The sequence below is a fragment of the Brassica oleracea genome, chromosome C8 (genome assembly GCF_000695525.1).
Source record: "Brassica oleracea var. oleracea cultivar TO1000 chromosome C8, BOL, whole genome shotgun sequence".
NCBI lineage: Eukaryota > Viridiplantae > Streptophyta > Magnoliopsida > Brassicales > Brassicaceae > Brassica > Brassica oleracea.
In genome coordinates, this window is record NC_027755.1 from 35463299 (window position 1) to 35474557 (window position 11259).

Consider the following 11259-nt stretch of genomic DNA (forward strand, 5'->3'; position numbering starts at 1 on the left):
AAGAGGATCCTACGCTATATCAAAGGTATAATCAACTTTGGCTTGTTTTACTCTATTTCTGGCGATTACAAGCTTGTTGGATATAGCGATAGCGATTGGGGTGGAGACGTAGATGACCGTAAAAGGACAAGTGGCTTCGTGTTTTTCATTGGAGAAACCGCTTTCACATGGATGTCAAAGAAGCAACCAATTGTCACTCTTTCTACTTGTGAAGCGGAGTATGTGGCAGCTACTTCATGTGTTTGCCATGCTATTTGGTTACGAAACTTGCTAAAGGAGTTGAACCTACCACAAGAGGAGCCAACAAAGATCTTTGTGGATAACAAGTCGGCAATAGCTTTGGCGAAGAATCCAGTCTTCCATGATCGGAGTAAGCACATCGATACTCGTTATCACTACATTAGAGAATGTGTTACCAAGATGGATGTGCAGTTAGAGTATGTGAAGACAAATGATCAAGTAGCTGATATCTTCACCAAGCCACTCAAGCGAGAAGACTTTATCAAGATGAGGAGCTTACTCTGAGTAACCAAATCAAGTTTAAGAGGGAGTGTTGAAAAGTAAACTTGATCTGGGTCATATTATTGGGCTAACAACTCACTAATCATGTTTAGCCCAACCCAAATTCTAGAAAGTGTCTAGAAAAATCTCCGCCTCCATAAGATAAAAAAATCTAGATATTTTGGTAGAATTATCTAGATAATTAGGATAAGATTATCTAGATATTTTAGTAGAATTCTCTAGATTTAAGATTAAAATATGTAAGATATTTTGTACTTTGGAGACTATAAATACCTCCACTCTCTTCTCATTTTGTATCACCAAAAAATATCAAAGTTTGTAAGAATCATCTAAGTAATAAAAATCTTCTTCTAAATTATAAAAGCTTTCTTCTTTACAAAACTTCTTTCTCTTCAAACACTTAAACACTTTCTCTATCTTTATAAAGTTTTTCATTCCAACAAAAACTTGTGAACCACTAGAGTTCAGTATTTAGTGAAAGCTCTTCAAAAATTCACAACTTGCATAAGGTTTTTGTCTTCACTCTCATCAACCTTTTGGTGATATATGGTGTTCCAAGTTTTTTATTAGTATATTGACAAAAGCTTTGAAGACTATTAAAAACCAATGTCTGTCATGAACTTGACACCAAAGATTGGTGGTATTCATGGTAAAAAGAAGTTATACTGCAAACAGTGTTGGTAATTCTGTGCGGTTATGAATAACCAAACAGGGGTGGTGGCGCAGTTGGCTAGCGCGTAGGTCTCATAGCTATTGAGTGATCCTGAGGTCGAGAGTTCGAGCCTCTCTCACCCCACTTTCTTTTTGTTTCAAAAAAAAAAAAAAATAGTAGTGATTCAAGCAAAAGGCAAATACTGTTTTAAGTTGTAAAATTTTAACTATGCACAACTTGAAACCAGAAGAAAACTTAAAACAGAGAATAAAATAATCACAAGAAGAAGCTAATAGAGAACAATTATCATCTTCCTCCATTTGCTTCTTTAAAGCTGTTCCAGTTCAAGAACCATTACAAGAAGAAGCTAATAGAGAATAAAATAATCAATTAACAAACGTCAAAACTTTCTTTTTCTTCTTTCTAACCTCATCTACTATTGCAGTCGTGTTCATGCTCATATAAGCAAGCTCCTCAACAAGTTCCCTCTCCTCTTTACTCAATCACTTTGGTATCTCCACTTGCACTCTCACCAGCTGATCCCCTCTCATATTACTCTTGTTCACCAACGGAACTCCCTTTTTCGCCATCATCAGCGTCGTCCCCGGCTGTGTCCCCGCCGGTACTTTCAAATCCCCCGTCGTCCCCATCAACATACGATATCTTGCAGGGGTAGAGAATGTTGGTATCGTCCCGTTTCAGAACCGGGTCTGGTACAACTTCTAAAACAACAAACAGATCGCCTGGTGACGCTCATCTCTTCCCTTCATTGCTTTCTCCTCTCACTCTTAACCGGCTACCTCCACCGGTACTTTGAGGCTTATCCGTTTAGTCTCTCTCTCACGCGTCCGTCTCCGGAGCAAGCCCCTGCCGCACGGTGTGGAGAGCTCTCCGGTGCCGACGTAACCACTTGGTTATGAGATGCGAGTTACTTACTTACGAGACCGTCTCAGGAGCTGGCTGAGCAGCTTCGTCTCGTCGTGGAACCAACAATTGCTAGCAAGCTCAGTGGTGATTACAGAACGGGTAAAAGGATCAACATGAAGAAGGTTATTCCATACATAGCAAGTCACTATCGGAAAGTTAAAAATCTGGTTGAGGAGGACAAAACCGAACAAACGTGACTACCAGGTCCGTTATAGCTGTTGATGACTCGCGTAGCATGTCTGAAAGTGGATGTGGTGAGTTTGCAATTAGAGCTTTGGCAACTGTGTGCCGAGCAATGTCACAGCTTGAGATGGGAAACATGAACGAAATGCTCGAGAATCTGGCCAGCACAAGACGACACTCTTCTGGGAGCAACCCGCTTCAACAACTTGTACTAATCATAGGCGATGGCAAGTTCCATGAGAGAGAGAAACTGAAACGATCTGTGAGGAAGTTCCTCCAGCAGAAACGTATGGTGGTGTGTATATACTTCTCGATGACAACGCTGAACAATCCGTTCTGGATTTAGTAGTAGTGGTATGTACACATCTCTTCTCAACCGTGGCTTGGTTATGAGTTTGGAACTAGTAGCTGTCATGAAGCTAAGAAACTGTGTTTGTTTTTTTTTTTCTCTAAACAGGACTTCGTACAGAGTGGAAAAAACAAAACTCCACAGAAAATGAGATATATGGATTACTACATTATACAACATATGCGAGCATAAGAATTGACTTTGTTTTAACTCAATTAGAGATATCCTAATAATACTCATTGGAGTTCACTTCATAGAAGGGTTTTGATGGCCCATAACAGTTTGTATGCAAAATAGAAGTTATGCTTGGCCTTGGGTCCCAAGCTGTCTCTAATAAAATTTAAAATATTTCGATCTGTTTAAAATTAGTAGATTTTCAAGTTTGACATATATTAGAAAAAAAGTTAATATATTTTTTCATATATATGCCTTATTCGATTAGTCCTGGAAAAAAAATATTTAGTGGAATACTACACATGTCTGACCCGACTTTGTGTTGCCTTCTAACTACTGCTAAAGGATAGCTAGATCATCTATTACTGGAATACCATGTAAATTGTTTAGGGCGAAACTCAAATTCAAACTAGCCAAATAATAGTAATTTTGTTCTCAGTAGACATCAAACTCAAGGTAGAAGAGTTTACACCGTACTCCAAGTTATCTTTTAAAACATAGGAAGTATGTTTTTCTGTATAACATTTAGCTGTATTAATTCCTCAAAACTGGTAAGATTAGAAGAGAAATTTTAGTCAAAAAGATTAGAAGAGAAATATACCTTTTCTGCAAACAGTCATCTCGACCGTTGGATATGGGTATTTTAATAAAAATTACATCACCAAACCCTGAACTCGGTTTTGCTATACATATCATGTTAACGTCGATTTCAACTTGATGATTAAGTATCGTGAATATTTGGTTGAAGACAAGAGATTGATTTTCTATTTAGATATTTATGAAATGGATTCACAAACTTGTACGTACTCGTTGTAATTAAACACCAGATTTTGAAATATATGCATGGCGCAATTCAAATGCGTGATGGCGTAAGATATTACGTATTGATAGATACGCCACGCATGGTGTGTCGTAATAATTAACATCAGAGTCGTGATTCTCGTGAACTTATATATGATCATACACCACGGTTTTCTTGTTCTTTTGTTCGAAAGATGGAACGTGAAAACGAGACTTTTCTTCTGGTGTGCTCTTATCAAAAGAATGAGACGTGAATGACTCGGAAGTTAGGGTCCATCCGCACATCCACTCAAAAGACGTACTTACGTTCAAGGAAGCTTTATTATATTCGCTGTTAGTTTTGTTTTCAGTCTTTATTTACTTTGTGAAAATAGTTATGTATATACTAGACGAATCACTTTGTGAAAAGATTAATACTAAACTCAGCCAAAAGATTTATGAGATTTGAAACAATTACAGTTTTATAGCAAAATATTACACACATATACTTTTTGATTAGATTATTAACAAGGGCCAAATAATCGATACAAGGTCAAGGAGGATATTAGAATTCTGCTATTCTTGTTAGGACCGACCATGCCTCCCTTTAAGTTTAGTGAACCTCAGTTTATTTAGTTTGTTTTCTCTATCGTATATGAGTTATTCGTACCATTTCTTTTCGATTGTCAGTTGGTGAATTTTGGTTTGGTTATCGTCTCCACCAGACACTAGTTTTATGATTTGTTGAAGAAAAATATAACCCCATAAACCGAATTAAAAATTAACCTTTTACCTTTCTTTCAATTGATTCAATTGCTCAAAATTGAATATATATATATATATATATATATACTTACATTATACAGTCAATTCACTCTTTATTAAGCACACAAAAATGAATTCCCAACAGAACGCAATTACAAAAGAAAATCAAGAACATAGCTAAACAAAAAGTTCTCAAGAAGATGTGTTAATAACTTAATCTGCTTGAGGTGAACGATTATATGTGAGATAGATTGTTCAATCAATTTTCCAACAGAAGAAGCTCTAACGTCACAAGTAACATGTTGTTTAGCCTCTACGCCATCGAAATCTCTATTATCGTCATTTACATGATCTTCTTCTTCGGAGTCTTCTTCAGAAGATTCTTCTTCTTCGGAGTCTTCTTCAGAAGAGTCTTCTTCTGCAAGCAAATGAGGTGGAACGACGGATTCTTGATATTCCCATTCATCAATACTAAGTCCCCATTCTTGATAACCCTCTCCTGCCATCGCTAAAGCCTCCATCGAAACCATCGTTAGCAGAAAATGACTGTAAGAATGTAGTATGCTTTGTTTGGAATCTTTTGAGTTCTTCTTGTGTTAATGAGTACGTGTGGCTAACCACGTTATATATATATATATAGAGGCATATTCGGACGTGAGGTTTCTCCCCTGAAACCAATTCCAAAAGAGCACGAGAATAATGGTTTACAAATCAAACCGTTGAATTGAATTTGAATTTCTAAAATGTCAAATGCTTTGAACAAAGCAATATGAACAACAACAAAAATAACGTTCTCGTGATTCTCTCTAAAGTTGAAGAAGACCATTTGCAAATTGAAACAGGAATGAATACTAGTTTCATTTCAAGAAAAAGTATAAAATTACAGTGTTGTCATGAGTAATGTGAAACATGTTCATATCCACCCTAACACTATTTTATATAACAGATTACAACCAAACAGTATATAATTTTTAATGCGCAGAACAGCCATAACAAAGGAATAAAATTAACATTTTACCCCCGCAATTATATGTTTTGTTGTTCATTCTAAACAGAAAAACAAAACCTTAATTACAATCCAAAATGTCAAGGGACAAGTTCTGACTTCCAAAAAGGACAAAAATAAGAAGATAATGGTTTCTTGGTCGGTTAATTAAGGTTAGTCCAGCCAATCTTTAGACTTGGCAATATCCAACATATATTTTCTTATAAATATATATATATAGTAATTATTAATTTGAGTGATATACAATAAAGTTCAGAGAAGTCAATTTTTTATATAATATGTAGGAAAAGTCAATTTTATAAAACATTAAAAAATTACCATATACTAAATATATATATTTAGGTTAGGAAACAATCAAATTTAAGTAATAGTGTTACTTTTTAATCATATAAAAAAAATTGGTATAAATCTGGAAAATGCTAAAGGATAATTTGTCACGAAACTTTACTAATCCAAATTTTTTAAAAAGAAGCAAATTACTAACCGTCTTTTATTGGCGTATTAATTAGTACTGTTTATCTTTCCTTTTAAGAAACTGGACGACAGTTATCAACTTATTTGGCCTTAAAAGAAAAAAGTATATATTTGGATCCTCTTGTTGTTGGCACTTTGCAAGTTTCGAAATCAGAAATCTCCCGAGTGAAAGAATCATTCATTGATTGGCTCATCTCGGAATCAGATTTGAAATCACGGTGTTTGCTAGGTCTGATGGGCGTGGCGGGTTCAAAACTGGAGAAAGCACTGGGCGAGCAGTTCCCAGAGGGAGAACGATACTTTGGCTTCGAAAACTTTGGCAACACTTGTTACTGTAACAGTGTTTTGCAGGTCTCCTTCTCATTCCATTCTTTAAAAAAGGTTTTTATTTTTTCTTAAGTAATTAAGAAGCTTACGACAGGACTGCGTTTATGGTTGATCTTAGGTTCTGTCTTTGTGCACAATTTTGAAGATCTGTTTGTGTTCTGTCTTTGTCAAGTGTTGTCAACTAATCGTTTTATGATATGAACTGTTCCTCTTGTGCAGGCCCTTTACTTTTGTGCTCCCTTTCGTGAACAGTTGCTTGAATACTACTCCACAAATAATAATAAAAGTGAGGAGAATCTCTTGACCTGCTTGGCTGATTTGTTTTCTCAGGTGATTATGATCCCTAACACATCGGCATTTCTGGTGTAGCAGTCACTCGTTAACTCTTGTTTGTTTTATTTTTCCTGTGTTGAAAGCATCATGTCACTACAGATAATATGGACATTGTGGCGGTGCTAATTTTATTGCCCCTTTTTTTATTTTTCCAATAGATAAGTTCTCAGAAGAAGAAGAAGACAGGAGTTATTGCTCCCAAGCGCTTTGTACAGAGGTTGAAGAAACAGAATGTGCTTTTCCGGAGTTATATGCATCAGGTTCCCCTACCTGACCTTCCGTTACTGCCTTATCTTCTCAAAACTCCTTTCCTAACTAAAATTGTGATTGAAACAGAAACATAGCGTTTTGATTAAAATTGTTGTGTTACTATATTCTCATGCAGGATGCACACGAGTTTTTGAATTATTTGTTAAATGAACTTGATGACATCTTAGAGAAAGAGGCAAAAACGGACAATGAAACTTCATCATCTCCTGAAAAGATTTCAAATGGACTGAAAGTTCTTCAGGCAAATGGTGTTCATAAAGAGCCTACTGTTACATGGGTGCACAAGATCTTTCAGGTAAAGCTTAACTTCCTGCATTTTCTAGTCACCAAACCAAACCAGATCATAAAAGTGATCTCAAGGTGTTTTGGCATGTGCAAACTCATTTACAGGGTATACTAACCAGCGAGACAAGGTGTCTGCGGTGTGAGACAGTAACAGCAAGAGACGAGACATTCCTCGACCTAAGCCTTGATATTGAACAGAACAGCTCCATAACTAGCTGTTTGAACAACTTCTGCTCCACCGAGACTCTTCACGCTGAAGACAAATTCTTCTGTGACAAATGCTGCAGTTTACAAGAAGCACAGAAGAGGATGAAGATCAAGAAGCCACCACACATCTTAGTCATACATCTGAAACGGTTCAAATACATTGAACAGTTGGGTCGCTACAAGAAGCTATCTTACAGAGTTGTCTTCCCACTGGAACTGAAACTGAGCAACACAGTGGAAGAATACGCGGACACTGAGTATTCTCTCTTTGCAGTTGTGGTTCATGTCGGAACCGGTCCCAACCACGGTCACTATGTAAGCCTCGTGAAATCACATAACCATTGGCTCTTCTTTGATGATGAGAATGTTGAAATGATTGAAGAATCTTCTGTTCAAACATTCTTTGGTTCGTCACAAGAGTACTCCAGCAACACTGATCATGGCTACATCTTGTTCTATGAGAGCCTCGGAACAAGATAGAGGCCTCTCCGTCTTAATTTCTCCTTGAAGCTTTTTTTCGTGACTTGAAATAAAAAAAAGTCATTTTCTTTTGACTAAAATAAACTGAAAGTTTGTATACTAATGGAAAGATTACACTGTTTGGTTATAAGTTAACATATGTTTTATATTTTCAAATATATAAATTAGAGTAATAATGAATGACATTCCCTATATATTATTTGAGAAGCATTACAACTTCTTTTTGTATCCACATATCATCACTAGAATAATTCTTACAATCATTAGAGAAATATGTTGGTTCATCTAATTATATAATAAATTTTTTATTAAACTAATAATAAATTCATCATTAATGTACTTTATTATTTCCTTAAATAAAATTTACGGAATAGCCTAATGTGGCTAAAGTATATATGACAATTAATGATTTTGAATAATAAAGATTTGATAAAAAATAGTGTATTTTCTATCATATTTTTTTAATTTTAAACTATTAAATAAATTAAACAACCACAATAACCATATAATAAAAATTTAGATTTTTATGTATATGTTATATTTTGAATTTTTACAAACGGCTATAAATTACTAAAACTGTTAAAAGTCTCACATTCAAATTTTATGATCCATGGTTTAAAATTTTTGTTATGACAAAATACAAATGATTACAAAAATTATATAAGTAAAAAGTCTAATTTAATTAATTATTAAGATAAATATATATCGTTTTAAATTAAACTATAAACCATATAAAATACAATATTTTAGTTTCAAAATTTACTTTGAACAATTTTTTTTGATAAAAGTTTTGAACGATCATTGACAACTATTTTTTTAAATTATAAATTACTAAAACTATTAATCCCACGATGAAAATTTTGTTATCAGTAATTTAAATTTTTTTCTATAAAAGATACAAATGATCAAAAAAAACTATATGAGTAGAAATCATCATTTAATAGACATTAATATTAAAAATATACTAAAATATATTATCTATGCTAGTATCATTTAAATTTAATAACATATCCTATCAAATATAAAAAAAAAATATTTTTTGGATTAATAAAATTGATTTATATGTCCGCACCAATTTAATTATATATTTAATAGTTATTGACTTTTAATTATTTAATATATATTTATTATTATATATATACATAAAATAATTTATATATATAATGTTGATACCGCGCAAGGCGCGGATCTTAATCTAGTAACGTGATAATCACAATATCTAAGTGTTCCCCAAAGTTGAGGACATGGGCAACATCAAAGTGTCATCATCTCCCAACAATGCTTCAATATCTATTAGATCATCATCAAAACAAGTTGCTTCTTCTGAACTCTCAAGAGCCTTTTCAACCTGAACAAAAACATTTAAGTTTCATTACACAAGCTTAAAGCTCAAGACTAATAGTGAGGTCAGTTTAATTACCTTGCTTTCTTGGATGTCGTTGACAACATTAACAAATCTACGGTACTGATCTCTAGCTTCGGGATACTGAGCCATTGACTTAACTCTTGCAAGAGCCTTTTGAAGCCTTTCCTCTGTTTGCTTTCTACCTTGCTTGAAGAAATCATCATCCTCTTCTCTCTCTGTTCCGTCTTGCATCTTATCAACAAGTGCGTCTGACCTAAACCCACGCAGACCAGCTCCTTTCCTTCTCCAACGCAGTATCACCTTCTCTAATATCCCCACCGACCATATTATCTTCCTGTAGTTTTTCTTAACCTGATAACCTCTTACATGAGCCTGCAACGTTGCCAGTTTTAACAACTTCAGTATAAAGAATCCAAGACCACTGGTATAGAGTTTATCAAATTGTGTTAACCTACCTGTATTATGATGATTCTTTGTCTAGTAATCAAATAATCTTTTCTTCCTTTATAACCACGGAACTTGTTTTGAATCCGGATAGCAGCGGCTTGCACTGAATCATCGCTATGCGCCCGTCCTTGTTTGTGTGTTTTAGGAGCAAGCATTGAAAGAGCACGCTCTTCCGACACTCCAAACTCTTTCATCTGCTTCTTCTGGAAAGACTGAGCCCTAAAGACCTGATGAATCCGAGCTGCTGCTTGCGTAGCGTTACGCACAGCTGAAAGAGAGTCTGTCAACGACGAGCTGGACGGGCTAGGAGCACTCTCAGATGTTTCTGCGTTGCTCTCATTTAGACTGAGCAAAGAAACATGAGCCCTTAAGGCGTATTCCGAGAGATAACCAGCGATTCCTTTGTAACCATTAGCGTAGGCTAGATCAGAAGGTGTGCTACCTGATGGAAAATCTGGATTCGGATCAGTCAAAGCTCCGGGAGAAGCACCGAGAGCTATGAGAGAACCAATCACCAGCTCCCTGCCAAAGAAAGCTGCCCAATGAAGTGCAGTCCAACCATTTACATCTCGAAAATCGACGCTGACTCCAGCTACTACCGTCGGTTCTAACGCCCAGTTGTAACCGAGAGCAGCTGCAAAATGTAATATACCTTGCCCACCTTCATCAAACACATTCGGACCTCTTCCACCTTCTGCTATCTTCTGCAAAAGCCAAGAGTGCAAGCTTTCTTTCAGAGCTTCCTGCAAAAGCTTTTCTTTCATACTCTCTTGAGAGATTTCATTCATTAGCATCTGATCAAGCTGGTCATCGTTCTCGAAAAGCAGTAAACTAATCTTCTCGCTCACTTGGGACAGATCACTACTAGCATTCGAGCTCGGGGAATCAGATTTGGAGCACAAGAGTTTAACAAATCTTGCTTCAAGGCTTTCAGTAGACTCGTCTGTTTCTCTTCCAAAAGCTTGAGACTCCAAGACCTTATACTCGAACTCACGCACTTCGCTGCACGCTAATCTGTTGGAACATGTAACATAAAAGGGAACTCTCCAAAGTCAAGTTAGGTAAATATAAACTCCAAAAGATAGGCAAACCAAACCTTGGGAAATTAAATCCACCTCTTATAATACTGGAGGTATGTATTTACATGCCTTATGGGTAACATGAAATACGAAGCTAATGAGGATGGTAATAGAACACTTCTCACTAAACACTAAACCCAAATTAGGGAAATATAAAACGCAATACATAGGCAACCCAAATCTACAACAAATTAAATCCACCTGCCATAATACATGAGTCATCTATTTACATTTCTCAAGAGACATGGAATATGCAATGGGTTAAGACAGAGTATAATACATAGTATAGTATATAAATAGTATGGTATATAAATAGCAATGCCTACACATCAGATATGAACCCTTCGCCTCACGGTGAGCGTCCCGTATTTCTTCACAATTGAGGCCCGTTACAGAAGCAAAGCTTGTATAGCATAACAAATTGGTTTCCCTACAAAGAGCCACCAGAGTTCAGAGTCCTTCTCAAGAACCAACTGTCGAGCAAGAAAATAATGAAGAAGCATAACAGAGAAGGTATAGGACCTCATCTGCAAGACTTGTCCAAACTGTGACGCATTCAACATCGCTAGGTCCTCATCCTCTAATGCATTCTTTATCACTTCAGTCCAACGAAGATTGAATTAGTTGTTAATT

General features: G+C 35.7%; 3 protein-coding genes, 1 long non-coding RNA gene and 1 other non-coding gene across 5 annotated transcripts; 2 read left to right on the forward strand and 3 right to left on the reverse strand.

Moving 5' to 3' along the window:
- Positions 1–1233: 1233 nt before the first annotated feature.
- Positions 1234–1318, forward strand: TRNAM-CAU. Its single transcript is given in 2 exon segments — positions 1234–1271; positions 1283–1318. It is a non-coding gene; the product is annotated as a tRNA-Met (tRNA).
- A 1716-nt stretch (positions 1319–3034) lies between these two features.
- On the reverse strand, positions 3035–3537 carry LOC106311373. The gene is made up of 2 exons (XR_001264002.1): positions 3409–3537; positions 3035–3321 (listed from the first exon to the last, which is right to left on the reverse strand). It is a non-coding gene; the product is annotated as an uncharacterized LOC106311373 (long non-coding RNA).
- Positions 3538–4504: 967 nt separating this feature from the next.
- LOC106311370 lies at positions 4505–4929 on the reverse strand. Its single transcript, XM_013748566.1, has one exon. It carries the CDS (start codon positions 4880–4882, stop codon positions 4505–4507), a length of 378 nt encoding a protein of 125 aa, XP_013604020.1. The 5' UTR covers positions 4883–4929.
- A 991-nt stretch (positions 4930–5920) lies between these two features.
- On the forward strand, positions 5921–7838 carry LOC106311365 (ubiquitin carboxyl-terminal hydrolase 4). Its single transcript, XM_013748560.1, has 5 exons — positions 5921–6183; positions 6379–6489; positions 6651–6752; positions 6878–7057; positions 7153–7838. Exons 1-5 carry the CDS (start codon positions 6067–6069, stop codon positions 7732–7734), a joined length of 1092 nt encoding a protein of 363 aa, XP_013604014.1. The 5' UTR covers positions 5921–6066; the 3' UTR covers positions 7735–7838.
- A 1115-nt stretch (positions 7839–8953) lies between these two features.
- On the reverse strand, positions 8954–10709 carry LOC106309279 (calmodulin-binding transcription activator 3-like). The gene is made up of 4 exons (XM_013746323.1): positions 10696–10709; positions 9556–10591; positions 9155–9472; positions 8954–9082 (listed from the first exon to the last, which is right to left on the reverse strand). Exons 1-4 carry the CDS (start codon positions 10707–10709, stop codon positions 8954–8956), a joined length of 1497 nt encoding a protein of 498 aa, XP_013601777.1.
- Between the last annotated feature and the right edge of the window lie 550 nt (positions 10710–11259).